This window comes from Malaclemys terrapin, chromosome 4 (assembly GCF_027887155.1).
Source record: "Malaclemys terrapin pileata isolate rMalTer1 chromosome 4, rMalTer1.hap1, whole genome shotgun sequence".
Classification (NCBI taxonomy): domain Eukaryota; kingdom Metazoa; phylum Chordata; order Testudines; family Emydidae; genus Malaclemys; species Malaclemys terrapin.
The window spans coordinates 31,682,057-31,698,101 of record NC_071508.1 but is presented as its reverse complement, the minus strand read 5'-3'; the positions used below and the strand labels follow the sequence as shown (position 1 = coordinate 31,698,101).

At 61.1% G+C, this 16,045-nt stretch overlaps 1 protein-coding gene across 3 annotated transcripts; it reads right to left on the bottom strand.

The window, feature by feature from the left end:
* Positions 1-461: 461 nt before the first annotated feature.
* Positions 462-13,013, bottom strand: ANKRD13D (ankyrin repeat domain 13D). 3 transcript variants are annotated; one of them, XM_054027327.1, is made up of 15 exons: positions 12,840-13,013; positions 10,271-10,406; positions 9,737-9,861; positions 8,549-8,594; positions 8,008-8,151; positions 7,339-7,528; positions 6,503-6,569; positions 6,058-6,139; positions 4,955-5,016; positions 4,588-4,718; positions 4,048-4,205; positions 3,069-3,233; positions 2,679-2,842; positions 2,257-2,336; positions 462-1,644 (listed from the first exon to the last, which is right to left on the bottom strand). In XM_054027327.1, the coding sequence occupies exons 1-15, from the start codon at positions 12,927-12,929 to the stop codon at positions 1,353-1,355; spliced, it is 1,932 nt and encodes a 643-aa protein (XP_053883302.1). In that variant the 5' UTR covers positions 12,930-13,013; the 3' UTR covers positions 462-1,352. The 3 variants fall into 3 exon arrangements, with proteins under 3 accessions (XP_053883302.1, XP_053883305.1, XP_053883303.1); XM_054027330.1 differs by having other exon boundaries at positions 10,271-10,417; positions 12,840-12,856; XM_054027328.1 differs by lacking the exon at positions 10,271-10,406 and having other exon boundaries at positions 12,840-12,914.
* Between the last annotated feature and the right edge of the window lie 3,032 nt (positions 13,014-16,045).

The following is a 16,045-nucleotide window of genomic DNA, read 5'->3' as shown; positions in this document are numbered from 1 at the left end:
CCCTCTTGCCCACTGGGCACAGGCGTAGCTGGGTCTTGCTTGGTTGTTGAGCATGTCCAAGTCTGTAGTGGATAGGAATAGAGTGGTATCCCTTTAAATAGCATGTGAGCCCTCTAGCAGCACTCACTGTGCTCCATCTTAGAAACCACAAGAGCCCACCCAGAGCAGCAGTGGGCACATAGCCAGGCCTGGCACACCCAGGTGTTTCTGTCCTGTAAAGAAGCAAGATGCAACCAAGCCCCCAGATAAGCAGAAAGACCTCCCAGTATCAGCAGGACACAGTGCCCCCTTGGGGATCCTGTCTGCATTGGGGGAAGCTGGCCAGAGAGGGCCCCAGAGCAGAGGGGATGCTCCGAGCAGGATACTGGCTCCATTCCCTCCCTCAGGCAGCTGATACACCAGTAAAGGCCCAGGCCAAAGAGTGCGACATGCAGAATGAAGGGAGCCAGAGAGCCAGGGGGTTGGTTGGTTTCTCCTTTTTATTTCATGGTTCCTGCTGCACAGAGGCCCGCACCTGGCCCCTGCGGGTGCCAGGAGGAGCTGCTCCATGCAGCTGATCCCTTTCCAACCTTTGGAGTTGAGTTAAAAAACCAAAACCCACCTTTCACCCTCCCCATTCTAGAGCTGCAGAGATATAAATAAAATAAATTAAACAGGCAGGAGAGGACATGGCAGCTACGCACAGGGGGGGGTTCGGGAGGCGAAACATAGGACTGAAAATTATTGGCCCTGCTTCTATTTGAGTGCCACATTCCACTGCTCCCACCAATGTAGCATCACCACCCTAGTCATCAGGTTTCTGGCCCTGCCCCATCACCTCTAGCCCCACCCCCTTCATTGCCCTCACCCCTATTGCCCACATGGGCTGACAGGACACGGTCAGCATGTGTGTTTGTGTATTATATATTTTATGCCCAGTTTCAGAATCTCACTACCTCCACCAACATGAATTAAGAGTCCAGTTGGAAACTGCTTTCTCTACAGCAGCGGGTTCTCCTTAGCCTCTGCCACTCTGTTGCTGCTCCTCTCCTCCGTTCCCTCATTCTTCTGTTTCCTGCTAGCCATACAAAACTTTCCTCCACCAGGCAGGGGGAATAGAATAACCATTAAAAAAAAAAAAGAAAAAAAGAGTTAAATTAAATAAGACCCAAGAGGCAGCAGGACTGAGAGCCCTGGGAAAGGCAGAGGGTGTCTCGTCAAGTCCAGTCCTGCCCCCTGCAAGACAGGGGGTGGGGAATGGGACGGGTAACCCCCTCAAGGTTAAAAATACAACAGCAAAGCCAGGGCACTGGGGAGCCCCTGGGAGTCTTGGGGGAGACTGGGTTCAGGGCCCCCTGCTGGTAGGCTGGGCATTACTTCTCCGTCAAAGAGAGCTGGAGGATGCGCTGCAGCTCCTCATCCTCCTCACGCCGCCGGCGCTCCTGCTCCTCCTGCTCCCGCGACGACAGCTCCATTGCCAGGCGCAGCTGCTCGTCGAAGCTGGGGTAGGCCGGGGGAGGCAGGGCCGAGGAGGAGGAGCCATTGGTGCTGGGGGCCGGGCTGTCATCAGGAGGGACGATGCTGTTGTCGCCGTTGCCTCCGCCACCAGACTCAGTCGCAGCCAGGCCTTGCCCCGACTGCAGGAACATGCTCTCCTGGATGGCGCTGTGGGAGAGAGATGCGTGTCAGCAACTGCCCTCACAGTTCCGCCCCTCAAGACCAGCCTCTCCCTCACAGCTGTGCCCCTTCTTCACAGCCTCACCCCCACCAATCAGCACCTGTCTCTCACAGCCCTGCCTCCACCAACCAGCCCCTCCCGCACAGCCATCCCCCCACTAACCAGCCCCTCCCTCACAGCCACACCCCTTCTCCACAGCCACACCCCTCACCAACCAGCACCTGCTTCTCACAGTCCCATCCCCTCACCGACCAGCACCTGCCTCTCTCAGCCCCACCCGCTCACCCACCAGCCCCTCTCACACAGCCCCACTCCCACCTACCAGCCCCTCCCACACAGCCCCGCCCCCCCACCAACATCCTCCCTCATGGCCCTGCCCCCCACCAACCAGCACCTGCCTCTCACAGCCCCACCCCCACCACCTGCCTCTCACCACCCCACAGCCCCGCCCCCCCACCTCACAGCCCCATCCCCACTGACCAGCCCCTGCCTCACCCTGCCAGCCCAGAAAATGGCTATGTGGAAGGCCAGGGAAGGAAGGGAGGGGCCTGCTACCCATGGAGGTCCTGTCATGAAGCTCATCCCACCCCAGCACTCACCGCTCCAGCTGCAACTCTTCGTCATAGGAAGGGGGGTTGGAGCCTGGACGTGTGTTGGTTAGCGCCTCCCAGATAGTGACCTGCAATCCAGGGCACCAATCAGAACATAGGAATATTCCCCCCCCTTGCTGAATCAGAGACCCCAAATCCCACACCCCTGAACCAGCCAGACAGCTCCCCACATCAACCGACAGGAAAGTAGGGAGCTGGCATGCCCTAGAGGGGGAAGGCCCCATGTCCCATACCCTGCCCCTCTGAGCCCACTAGTCCCTGCACCCTGGGGCCGGATTGGAGCCGGTGCCCCGAGAGGGGAAAGGCCCCATGTCCCATTCCCTGTCCCCCTGAGCCTGCCAGTCCCCCCTACCCTGAGGCCAGATCGGAGCTGGTGCCCTGAGAGGAGAAAGGCCCTGCCCAGATCTCACCTGGTCGGTCTCGGTGCCAGCGTCGAGCAAGCTCTGCTGGATGGCAAACTGCAGCAGGTCATCATCCTCGTCCCGCATGGGCTCATTGCGGCCAGCACCCAGCATAGCGTAGCCCTGGGGCACCTCGAACACCACTGGGTCCACCTCGCAGGGGAACGGGAACACTGGGGAGAGGGGGATGGGGTGAGTGTCGGGGGGGCCATACCCCACTGGGATCACAGACACACTGCTCCACCTGTAGGAGTCTGCCCCGCCCAGAGAGACACCCACCCCCCACACACACTGCCTTGGCCCTCGACCCCATGGAGACTGGGGTCAATAGGGGTCACTGTGGGTTTGCAGTGGGATGCCTGGTGTGCCCAGCCCCCCCACCCTTGCAGGCTCCCCTACCTTTGGGGTTGGGGGGCGCCTCTGCCCCTGCAGCTGGCTCTCTGGCATCCCCTGGGGAGGAGCTGGGGGCAGGGCCGCAGACTCGCACGGAGCTCAGCAACTCATCGCACCCACACAGGTTGCTGAAGGTGATTCGTGCATTGAGCACATGGAAGAGGGGGATCTCTGGTGTGTGTGTGTGTGTGTGTGTGAACATGAGAGCGTGAGACACTGGGAGCAATAGATGGTACAGCCCCCAGACATGCCCCTCACCCATCAACCACCCCAGCTCAGCTCCCCACGGCCCCCAGCCACCCCGCCCCCCATGATCCCTGCCACACCTCCCCCGCCCCTCAGATCCCCCTCCCCAGTTCTCCCATCCTCCCTGGCCCCCAGCCTCTACTCCCCCTCATGATCCCTGCCACCCCTCCCCAGGTCCCCCAACCACCCTGGCCCAGCTCCTCACAACCCCCAGCCACCTCTCCCCATCATGATCCCAGCCACACCTCCTCTGCCCCTCAGACCCCACTCCCCAGCTCCCCCATCCTTCCTGGCCCCCAGCCTCCCTCCCCCTCATGATCCCTGCTGCCCCTCCCCTGCCCCATAACCACCCCTTCTGCCAGCTTCCTCATCCTCTCCAGCCCTCAGCCACCCCAGCCTAGCTCCCCACAGCCCCCAGCCACCCCTCCCTGTCATGATCCTTGCCACTCCTTGCCCATCATCCCAGCCACACTTCTCCATGATCCTTGCCACACTTCCCGACTCCCCTGCCCCCAATCCAACTCTCCCCACTCTGGGGGACTCCTGCCAACCCTCATACTCCCACAATTGGCCCTCATTTCCCCCAACCCCGCAATTTCCACCACATCTCCAGCCACCTCTGTGCCCCTCAGACTCCCCAGATCCCAGCCATTCCTTCCCCTCCACCCGTCCCCTGCCCATCTCTATCGCACTCCAAATCCAGCCAGGCCACCCCCCCCCTCAGATCTGCCCCACTCACCAATTTTGACGGGGAAGCCGGACGGCAGCTTGAGGGTGATGAAATCACGCAGCTTGGCGAAGTGGGCGTTGCTGATGGCCATGAGGTCGATGATGGGCGTCACCTGCTCCACCAGCGACAGGGGGTGATCCTCGCACAGCCACAGCGTGGCCTTGAACCTGTCACGCCCGGGAGAGCATCACAGCCAGCTGCCCCAGTCCCTCTTCCTGCACGGCACTGGCTATGCAAAGCAAGGGACCAGGCCTGGCGCCCATTAGGGGCGAGCACCCTACACTGCTGTCCTGGATGCCTGGGTCCCATTCCCTGTCCTGGTCTCTCCCTCACTCTGGGGGCTGGGAGCTGCAGGAACTTCTAGGGGTGAACACACTGCCCTGCCATCCCAGACACGTGGGTGCCATTCCCTGGCAGAGGGGAGCTAGAATTAGGGTGGATTTTCCACACCATGCAGTATCACTGGCTGAAAGTGCAGAGCGACTCTTCATGCTCCTCTAGCACATTCTCCCCCTCTACTGCCATCCCAGACCCCCACCCCCACCTCACCTCTGCACCTTGTTGGACATCTCAATAGGGCGGCCAATGTTGCGGGCCTCCAGGTTGAAGCTGGGGTCAAAGTACTCCTCGGGGGTGATGGCCGTGGGGTTGGTGAGAGTGGCGGACTGCAGCACGGGGGCCTGGAGGGGGCAGGCATGGGGAAGGGAAGTCAGATCCCCCATTCACATGCTCTCTGGCTGTGCTCCTTGTTGCCAAATTCCCCCTCACTTGCTGTATTCCCCCCACCCCTCACCCTCAAACAGCCCCATCCCCAGATTCTACCATCATGGCTGGGAACTTGACGCTTCTGCCCTGACCCCCACCACACCAGGTGTGCGTCTCGAGTCCCCAGAGCAGGAGGGAGCCCATCACTCACCCCATTATGGGAGGCATGCTGCTGGGCAATCCCCAGGAAGGACTGGAAGGGTGTCTTGGAGCCTACGGGGGGAGAGGGGAGAGTAGGTTAGACTCAAAGATCCCCTGAAGTGTATGAATCCCCACCACTACCACCACCTCCCCCCTCCCCGAGGAAACAGCTACCACGCTCATTCTGTGCCCTGGGGGAGGCTACTCTGCTAGGGCCAGTTCCCCCCATCAGGTCTGATGTGGGTGTGGATACAGAAAACTCAGCATCAGTGGGCAGCTCAGGGGGCGGGGCTTGAGACATGATGGACAGGTGGAGAGGCGGGCTGTTGTCAATGGGGTTGTGACTGGAGGGGAGGGATGGGTATGGTGCTGTGACTGAAGGGCCAAGGGGTGGGGCCAGGCCCTTGTAGGCAGGTGCTGTGACTGGAAAGCTGCGGCGGGTCTGTTACAAGGGGAAGTACAGGGGCACTGTGCGTGGGCATGTCAGAGGAGGAGGGTTGGGGTGCTGTGGGTCCAGAGTGGGTATATCAGAGGGGGAGGGGGCAGTCTGAACAGAGGGCTGGGGGCAGGATGGACAGTCGCAGGGGAAGGGGTGCTGTACTAGGATGTCCGGTTTTCGACTGGAAAGTCCGATTGAAGAGGGGACCTGACAGTGTCCAGTCAGATCTACTGAGCGGACGCCCAATGTCCGGTTACTTCGGATGTGGGAGGTCGGGAGGCACTAGGTCATCACCTGCTCCAGCCCCTACTCACCCAGGTCTGCCTCCTGCCTTCATCGGGCAGCTGTAGATCCCAGCCCTGGCTCCGCAGGCAAGTCCCTTCTGGCCGGACCGGAGGGTGGGGAGGGAAAAGCAGCAAGCAACAGGGATGAAGGGCGGGGGGGAAAGAAGTGCGTGGGGACGGGGCCTCAGGGGAAGAGGTGGGGCAGGGGAGGTTCCGACACTCCTGCAGGAGTGTCCAGTTTTTGAATATTACCAAGTTGGCAACCCTATGCTGTGCATATGTGTGGGACTGGCACTGTGATTGGGTATCCAGGGTGGGTGTGTCAGAGGGGAAGGGGTGGGCCATTGCAGACTGGATGTTCTGATTGGTTGGCTAGGGCCAGCGTGTTACCTTTGGTGCGGGACTTGTCCTGGTCCGATAGGTGCTCAGTTCTTGTTTTAGTAATGAGCTCCACATTGCTGGCACTGTAAACCTGCCACGACATGGGATGTGAATCAGCTTTCCCAGTCCCCCCTCCCCCACACACGAGCTGCACCCCCAAGGGGTGAGCACCTTGTGCTGCCATCCCGGACACCTGGGTCCCATTTGCTGTCTTGGTGTCTCTAGTACATGCGGTCATATGAGGCCCGTAGAGGTGAGCACCTCCTCCTGCTCCTAGATGCCTGGGTCCCATTCCCCATCCTGATCTCTCCTCCCTCGGGAAACTGTGAGGCCCCTACAGGCAAGAACTTCACAACTGCCATCCCAGAGGTCTGGGTCCCATCCTGTCCCAGTCTTCCCCTCCCAGTTAAGGTTGCCATTCCCTGCACTCCCAGGGTGGGGAACAGGGCATTACCTTGGCTTCATAGCCACTGATCACTTCCATCTTCTCCGAGCGCCAGCCCCAGATCCCAGACTTGTTCCTTCCAAGACGGGAATGGCCGGGTCAGATGCTGCGTCCCCCCATTTCCGCCCTAGACAGACCCCTCCCCTCCCCCATATGCCCCAATGCCTGGGTGCGGCTCCCCCAGGCTCCCTCCAGTCAAGAACTGCTCAAGCCCAGCTCTGTTCCTCCCTGGAGCCTCCTTTCAGTGCCCAGCTGTGAGTAGAGCTGTTGCACAAGAGCTGCAGGCACGTAGGGTGACCAGACAGCAAGTGTGAAAAATCGGGACGGGGGGGGGGGTAATAGGAGCCTATATAAGAAAAAGACCCCAAAATCGGGACATCTGGTCACCCTACAGGCATGCACACCCCCCAGCCCTAGCTCTGATCATCAACCCTAAGGGCGGGCATGGTGCTGAAGGACAAGATGCCCAAGGAAAGGCCTGGTCACCCCCCAACCCTGCTCACTAGCATGAGCGGTTGTACAAGGGCCCATCACGCACATGGATCCCCGACACCGCTCACCATTTGCGACCACACAAATGTCAGTCGTGCCCATCCCCTCTCCCCACTGTCCACTGCCTCTAGCACAAGGGCATCTCGTGCACAGCAACCTCACCCTGCCACTTGTACACTCCTCGCATGCGCCTCCTTCCCTGCCCTCCCTCCCCAGTCATGTATTCTCCTGCCTCCCTCATGGCTGTCCTCGTGCACCCTGCCTCCCACACCCGCTCCCCTCTCAGAGGCCTGCCCCCATGTGGTCAGCCTGCATGAATGCCCCCCATGAGTGCCCCCCCCCCAACAGCTCACCGCTCGAAGGCGATGTTCTTGGTGTCGAGGTGGGTGGAGACAACGGGCGAGGTCAGCCGGCTGGCCACGTGCTCCTCGGTGGGCTGCATGGCAGCCAGCATCAGCTCTGGCTCGTGCAGGGCAAGCGACAGCGTCTCCGTGTAGACCACCTGCTTGTCGTGATCCACCTCCATCACCACGGCACCCTCCTCTGGCCAGGGGGAGAGGGGACATATCAGTGCCACAGCCCCACCCCACCTGTGGCCAGGCTGGAGGTGCCGTGGTGATGTCACCTCAGCCTCCCTCCAGGATCCCCTGAGACTCTAGGTGCAGGCGGACTGCTTCCCTGGCCCTTTCCAGCAGCCATATCCCAATGGAGCGCCAACTCCCATTGGCAGTGACCCCATTCCCCTCCCGAGGGCTGGGCCAGCTGGGGTCTCAGCCCCATCTCTCAGAGCCCCTCATGTCGGGGAGTGGAAAGGGGCCCAGCTCTACTACTCAGCCAGATCGGGAAGGTACATCCTGCACAGGGCATCGAGGGGAAATAGAGCCCAATTCCCCTAGGGGCATAGGGCAGAAGCAAATTCCCACGGGAGAACAGGGGAGGAACACCATGGGGGGAGGAGACCCCAATTCCCCCGGGGGCACAGGAATGGGGTGCGGCCCGGAGAGGCTGGGGGCATCTCTGACCTTCCCCCTTGAAGATATAGCTGCGCCGCCCACGCTGCCAGGTCATGTGCTCGAAGCCCAGCAGGGTGGTGTCGACCCGCAGGCTCTCGCCGCGCTTCCACACCCGGTACACATCACTCGGGCACACCTTGGAGACCAGGGGCACTGTGGGGGAGGGACAGAGAGTGAGCGGGGGAGGGCATGGCAGTGTGGGCGTCTGCCCCACCTGCATGCTGACAGCCCAGCCCTGCACCCCGCTGGGGAGGGTGTGTCCAGATGTCTGCAGTTCCTCCTCCCAGCCACCAGGGGTTCCATTATGGTGCTGGGCTTAACACCGCCAGGCAGTGCTCCCATTCCCCCCAATCCCCCACCCCAGGGCCCAACTCCGAGAAAGGGAGGCACCAACTGCTGGCAGGGTAGGGGCGGGGTGGGGACAACGACCGTGTGGCTCTAGTCTCTCCCCTCCACGTAGCCGCATATCCCTGGTCTCTGGCACTGGGGACGGAGATTGGGGGTATCCTCCTGCAAACCCCCCTTCGGGAGCCCCCAGGGACGGACTCACCCCAGCTGGTGAATTCCCACTTCATCTCCACGTAGAAATCAGGGGCCTGGAAGAGAGGAGACAACAAAGCGATGAGATCAGGCATTCCCGGCAGAGATCGGGGTGGGGGAGATCAGGGTCTGCGGGGCGGGGGGAATCCCTGCAGAGATTGGGGTCTGGGAGATCATGGGGAATTCCCTGGAGGGATGGGGGTGGGGGGAAGATCAGAAGGGTGGGTGGGATTCCTTGCAGTGATCAGATCCGGGAGGGGCAGGGGAAGAGAGATCCGGACCTGAGGAGGAGGGGAGATACCTGTAATGATTGGAGGTGGGGGGTAAGAACAGGAACCTGGGGGAAGTGAGAGATCCTGGGGGACAAATCTCAAGCTGGGAATCCCCAGGGCTGGGTGAGATCCTAGGTGTGCTCATGTCCTAGATCCTGGGGGATCCCAGATGCATCCACAATGGATCCCCAGAGTGGCAGCAGGCGGATCCATCACACTGCGGGCGCCCAGGGCTTAGCTCTCAGGGGGCACCTAGGGACCAGCAGGGCGGAGGTGCCAGAGGGCTGGGGTCCCGGTGGTGGTGGTGGGGGGAGTCATCTGCACCTCAGGGTGGGGGCCCCAGGGGGGTGTCTGTAGCCCAGGGTGGGAATGCCAGGGGGCTGGGGCCCCAGGTGGGTGTCTGTACCCCAGGGCAAGGATGCCAGGGGACTGGGGTCCTGGGGGGGTCTATGTCCCAGGGCAAGGATGCCAGGGGACTGGGGTCCTGGGGGGGGATCTGTGCCCCAAGGGCAAGGGTGCCAGGGGACTGGGGTCCCAGGGGTGTGTTGTCTGTACCCCAGGGTGGGAGTGCCAGGGGGCTGGGGTCCCGGGGGGGGTCTGTAACCCAGGGCAAGGCTGGCAGGGGGCTCAGGTCCCAGAGGGTCTGTACCCCAGGGTGGGGGTGCCAGGGTTCTGGGGTCCTGGCGTGGGGTATCTGTACCCCAGAGCAAGGCTGGCAGGGGGCTGGAGTCCCGGAGGCAGGTGTCTGTATCCCAGGGCAAGGCTGACACAGGGGGCTGAGGTCCCAGGGGGTCTGTACCCCAGGGCGTGGGTGAATCTGTATCCCAGGGTGGGAGTGTCAGGGGGCTGGGATCCAGGCGGTGAGGGGGGGTCTGTACCTGACAGCAAGGCTGGCTGGGGGCACATACACACACACACACACTGACCTTGCGCAGTTTGTTGAGCAGCTCGGGGATGCCAGCCAGGCGGTTGGTGGCACGCTGGTAGTCGCGGTACTGGAGCACCAGCTGCACCATCTCAGGGTCCCCGGTGCTGACGGCCTCCTGCAGGACTGGAGGAGGGGCAGAGAGGGAGCAACACGGAGCCATCAGGCATAGGGCACTGCCTGTCCCCGCTGCACACTGGCACCCAAGCCAATTCCATTGCCTGCACACCCCCCGGGCAAGGCCAGCACCAACCCGTTGCCCTGGGCATGCAAAGCCAGGTATCCAATGGCACGATACAGGGCCCTCTGCTGGCGAAGTCCAGGTGTGAATCCTGGGTCCATGGGCACCAGCCCCCTGGAGCATGGCAGAGGGGAGGCTGAGACCTCCAGGAATTAGTGGGGGAGAAATTCCGTGCCATAGGGCAGGAGCTGTGCATCAGAGGGGCTGGCACCAGAGCTGCCCAACTCCCCATAACTGCCCCCCAGCCCCCCATACCTGCCCTCCCGCAGCTCCGTGTGTTCCCCCCGCCAGTACCTGTCCAGCCATTGGCATTCTCCCTGCCCACGTTGGCGTTGTGCTGCAGCAGCACCCGGGCCGACTCAAGGTTGCCCAGTGACACAGCCAGCTCCAGAGGCGTGCGGCCCCGTGGGTCGATCAACTCGATATCGTGCTGAACGGGAACTGCGGGGTTAACAGCTGTACACCCCCCATGCCCCAGTGGGCGAAACTAGGGCCCCAGCTGTACCACTGCAGTCCTGGAGGCCTGGGTCCCATTCCCCATCCTGGGCTCTGGCCTCTCTGCTGGGGCTGGAAGCTGTTGGGCCTCTATGGGTGAACATCCCGCACTACTATCCTGGGTCCCATTCTGCCTGCCCCCTTCCCCCGCAAGGGGACTCTCCTGCCCAGCTCCTCAGCCTCACTCATTCAAAGATGCCCCTCCCATGGCAGCGAGGGGACGTGGGGCTGCCTTATCCTGCCCCCTTCCCCTACGGCCCCTCTCACCTTGTTGTCAAGCTCCTGGCTGTGGGTGTAGTGGGCTGCGGGCAGATATGGGATCATGGGGAGCGCTGAGGGCAGGGGATGTGGGTTTATGCCCTGAGATCACTCTCCAGAGCCTAGTGCTGGTTGGGGAGGAGAGATAAGGGGCTGGGAGGGCTATGGAATGGGGTCGATCCCACACCTGCCCTGTGAGCAGATCACACTCCAGTGCCTGGTACCGGCTGGGGAATGTGGGGACCTGGTGAGAAGAATCGGGGCAGGGGGGAGCTGATTGGGAAATAAGGGCTGGGGGCTGCCTGGGTGCAGCTTGCTCTCCAGCACCTGGTGCCATTTGGAGTGATGCTGGGGTGAGGCGGGGGGGGGGGGGGGGGCAGATGGAGGGAAAGAGGAACCAGGGGGACCTGGGGTGGGGGCCACCTGGTGGGGTAGAGGCTGGGTAGAGGTGTCAGGTGGAGGAATGGAGGATGGGGATACCAGGATCAGGGTACATAGTGGGGCGATGCTGGGGGTAGGGGATACTGGATGGAGAAGTGGGATTAAGAGGGTACCTGGTGCAGGTACTGGGGGGTACCAGAAGGAAGGGGTTAGGGGGTACCTAGTGAGGGTACCAGAGTGGAAAGAATGGAGGATAGGGGTCCTGGTGTGGGATACCAGATGAAGGGATGGAGGCTACTCAGAGGGGTGAGTAGCGAGGGTATTGGGGTGGGGTGGGAGTACCAGAGTGGAGAAATGGAGAATGGGGATCTGGAGTAGAGGAATGGGGATTAGGGGGTACCAGGGTTTAGGGGGTACCCAGTGGGGGGATGTGGGGTTAGGGGACACCTGGCGAGTGGTGATGCAGGGTTAGTGAGATGCTGGATTGAGGTTCAGGAATGGGGGATACCTGGTGAAGGAATAGGAGTTAGGAGGGGATGCTCAGTGGGGGAGTGCCAGAGTGGGATATCCCAGATGGGTTATGGGGTACCTACACTGGGGGTTCCTGATGGGGTGGGGGAGGTCCCAGGGGAGGAGTTTGCCCAGTGGGGTGGGGGTCCTGGGAGGGGTTAGTGGGTCCCTGTGGTGGGGCTATCCATAGGGGTGGGGTGCCCTAGGGGATCCCAGGGGGAGGTTAGGAGGGTCCCCACAGTGTAGAGTCCTAAGTGTGCCTGGTGGGCTAAGAGGTCCTGAGGGGTGCCTGGTGGTGTGAGGGGATCCCAGAAGTGCCTGATGGGTGGGGTTCCCCAGGGGGTCCTGGGGTGGCTGCAACAGAGTAGGGATGCCTAGTGGAGTGGGGGATTCTGGGGAGTCCCGGGGGTATAGGAGTTGCCAGGTGACCGGTACCCAGCAGATGGGCAGGGTGTCTGGTGGGACAGGGGACAGTGGATTGGGGAGTGCATAGTGGGGTGGAGGTCCTGGGGTGGAGAATGCTAGGAGGTTAAGGGATGGCCGGTGCCTAGTGGGGTGGAGAATGTTAAGGGGTCCCAGGGTTTGGGGGGGCATGCTGGAGGGTTAGGGAGTCGCCCAGCAGGATGGGGGTGCCCACAGTGTATTGCCCAGGGATGCCTGGCAGGGTAGTGGGTGCTGGGGTGAGGGGTTCTGGGAATTTAGGGGATTTCCATGGCCTGTGTGTGTGTGGGGGGGGTCCTGGGAATGCCCAGTAGAATGTTGGGGGGGGGGTCCTGGGAGGTCCCGGGGTGCCCAGCAGGGTGGAAGGTCCGGGGTGCCTTGAAGGGTTCTAGAGGTGCCCAGAGGAGCAAAGGGTCCCAGAGTCCCAAGAGTGCCCAGCGGGGTGGGGTAAATCCCGGGGAGGGTTCTGAGGGTGCCAGGCAAAGCCGGGAGGGGGGGCCCCAGAGGTGCCCAATGGGGTGGGAAGTATCCCGAGGGAGCTAGTGGAGCAAGGGGGATTTTGGGGGTGCCCGGTGGGGAGATCCCGGGGGGTCCAGGTGCCCAGCGGAGTGAGGGGTTCCCCGGGAGAGTCCGGGGTGCCGCTGGGGTCCCGGAAGGTACCAGGGATGCAAGCACGGAGGGGGGAGGGTCCAAGGGAGCGTCTCGCGGGAGCCCTGCGGGGTGGGGGAGGTTTCGGGGATGCCCGACGAGGTGTGAAAAATCCCGGGGGGTCCCGCACCTGCCCCGTGCGCAGCTCGCTCTCCAGCGCCTGGTGCCGGTTGTGCCAGGCCAGCAGGTGCAGCGGGAAGGCGTCTCCGGCCCGGGCCATCCCCTCACCATGTCCCCGGCCCGGCCGAGGCTGCGGCTGCCCTGCGCGGCGCTGGTGGCTCCGGGCGGCGGGGCCTGGCCCGGAATCGCTGCAGCGGCCGGGGGCGGTGGGGCGGGGCGGAGCGGCGCTGGGCGGAGCGCGCCGGGCGGCCTCGCTGGGCCCTGGCGCCCCCCCAGCTCCGCCCGAACCATGTAGCGGCCTGGGGTGCCACTCCGCGCCTGACCCCCAGCTTAACTGCCCCTCGGGGGCGTCCCAACCCTGCCCCGCTGCACCCTAACTACTTTCTCTTGGGGCATCTCAGATATGCCCAGCCACAGATTAACTACCCTCCTTGGGGCATTTTAGCCCAGCCCCCTGCATCTTAACTGCCGTCCTTTGGGGCATCTGAGCCTTGTTCCCTTCCCTTGAGGCTACCTTAGCTCTGCCCACTTCCTGCATTTTAACTGCTTCCCTCTATAGGCCACCTGTCTCCCCTGCATCTTAACTGTCCCCCTTGTGGCATCTTAGCCCTGCCTGCCCCCCAGATCACCTTAACTCTGCTGCCCCCCGTGATAAGACCGTGATAATAGGGCCTTATTGTAGTGTGGAAGCACACAGTATGCGTATACACTCCAAAGTGAAGGTGCAATTGCCATGTGGGCAGGATTAGCAATGCCAGAACTCTTATCAGAAGGGTAGCCGTGTTAGTCTGTATCCACAAAAACAAGCAGCTTAAAGACTAACAGATTGATTTGGGCATAAGTTTTCATGGGTAAAAACCCACTTCTTCAGATGCATGGAGGCTTGGCCATGCCAGGACTCTTGGCATCTGCAGCCTGTAGTCAGCTTCTCAAACAGGCTGGTATTGGGGTAGCTAGCCTATGCCGTCATATCCTCACGGCTTTTCTTCCCTGCCCCGGCTAGGTTAGGGCTAGCATAGGTCTGCCACCTCCCCAGGCTGTGACACTGTACCCTGTGACTGGCAGCTCTTTGAGGCAGGGACTGTGTTCTGTGTGTACAGCACCTAGCACAACAGGGATCCTGGTCCACTGCTGGGCTCCTGTGCTACCACCATGCAAATAAATACCTGCAGCCTTACCGCTGCCCCTTTGCATGGGTGCATTGTGCTACAGGCTCTAATTACATGGTCACTTGTGAAAACTTACAGGAACCCCGGGCGGGTGGAGAGCTAAGACCTGCCTCCCTAGGGCAGGGACTTGCTTAGGGTTACGGAAATGGTTAACACAGGTTAGCGGAAGAGGCAAGATTTGAGCTCCTGGATCCCAGTCTAGTGCATCTTCCCCTAGGCCAAAGGGTATTTTGGGAGGGCGGGGGGGCTAGAGATGGAATGTAGTTTCCAGTGAAATTGGCTCATCCCCTTTTTGCAGCACTGTTCATCCTGGCTGACCAAAAGGTGCTTTAACCAGCTACATAGCATGAGGGTGGAATTGCTTAAGCCAGCAGCACTAAGATGCAGCTTCTTCTGGGGCATGGCACAGCAACTGTTTACACTGGGATCCTTCACCTGGTGCTGAGATGCAGGTGCCTCTGGGGTGGGATGCAGCTACAGCATGTATGTGTCAACCAGCACTGAGATGCTGCGACCACTGGGGTGGGATGCAGCAGCTCTCTATATAAGTAACACCAGGCTCTGTGATGCATCGATCTCTGGGGTGGGATGCAGTAGCTGTATATATAACTAAAACCAGGCACTAAGATGCAGCCATATATATATAAATAATACCCAACACAGAGATGCAGCAGCAGCAGATGTAAATATTATCAAGCACTGAGATGCAGCCACCTCTGGGGTGGGATGCAGCAGCCATATATATAAGCATTACCGAACAAGATGCAGTCACCTCTAGGGTGTGCCATAGTGGCTGTTTTAAAAGACCAGAGCAACACCCATCACAAGAGTCTGGCTAGCAGGAATGGTCACGTTTTGCTCTGTTTGCTTCCCAACCATACAACATCTCAGCCTGGGGGCTTGCTGAGGCATCTCCCCATTCGGGGTCCTGCATTGCTGCAGTCCCAGGACTTGGCTACCCTGGGCACCCTGGCTGCTTCAGGCCAGCTTGGAGGATCTCAGGGAGGCTGGGTCGGCTGCTGTGATGCAAGCACTGCTGCCATCTGTGCTTCCTGTTTGCAGGCAGAGCTGGTTTGGCAGGAGGGCGTCTGGATCTGGGGAGGTGCCCCCCCCACAGTGTACAGGGCACTACTTTCTGCAGGGAGAATGAGAGGTTAGGAAAGGCAGTGATGGTGAATCACGGGGAATGCCAACAAAGGAATGCAGGGAGGTAGGCTGGAGTCAGTCAAGCTGGCCAGGAAGCCAGGATGGTGAACTTGCTTCTCCCCAAACATGCCAGGGATCTTTACCCACCACAAGGGGCAGAAGGTACAGATTGGCTAGGCATGAGAAAGACCCCACCCCCACAGCACAGACCCTGCAGGTACACTGGGGTCAGCACTGACTGCAAGGGGACAAAATGCCCTCTACTGAGTCCCCACCCTGCTCCCTTCAGCACAGCACCTCTACTGCCCCCCCCCCACCCAAGCATTCAGAGCCAGCTCTGCCTGTCTGCTTTGCTCTGGGGCAGGTGCTGCCGGCTGCCTGAGCCGGAGAAGGGACTAACACTGCCTGGCTGTTGCCTTGTTCTATTACAGCTGGTTAAATCCACCTCTCAGCTGGAACCTCCTTCCCCCATTCAGCATCTTGGAGCCATTGTTTGCCTTGAAGCGAATCCCTGGGGAGGGAATGGTGGCAGGACAAGGGCCCAGCAGCTTCTGAAGCGAACACAGGCCTGGAGCATGGGGAGAACAGGGAGAGACACAGCCCTGCAGTTCCCATTCCAGCCAGGCGTGGGCCATGGCAACAGTTCACTGCCAGCTCATTAGCCACTGGGTGGTTTGGAAACCAGGGTGGAGCTGGCTCTGGGATGCTGGGGGAGGTGGGCACAGAGGGGCTGCCCCTGGGACCCACTGACTTTGACCCTACCCAGCAGAAACACGGGGCTCTTTGCTAGGCCCGGGGACCCTTTTCTCAGACCAGGAGCAGGGCCCAGATTAGGTGGGCAGGGGGTTGCTCCTGTAGCCCAGAAACAGCTGCCTGGGGGGGGGGGGGGGGGAGGAGCGTG

What these genes read in the sequence shown, in the direction of transcription:
- ANKRD13D (XM_054027327.1), bottom strand. Translation starts at nt 12,929, where the DNA reads ATGGCCCGGGCCGGAGACGCCTTCCCGCTGCACCTGCTGGCCTGGCAC. An exon ending in GCGAGCTGCGCACGGGGCAG is followed by an intron (nt 10,407 to 12,839) that starts GTGCGGGACCCC and finishes GTTCCCGTTCAG; the next exon opens with CACGATATCGAGTTGATCGA. An exon ending in CTGGCACCGAGACCGACCAG is followed by an intron (nt 2,337 to 2,678) that starts GTGAGATCTGGG and finishes CCTGGATTGCAG; the next exon opens with GTCACTATCTGGGAGGCGCT.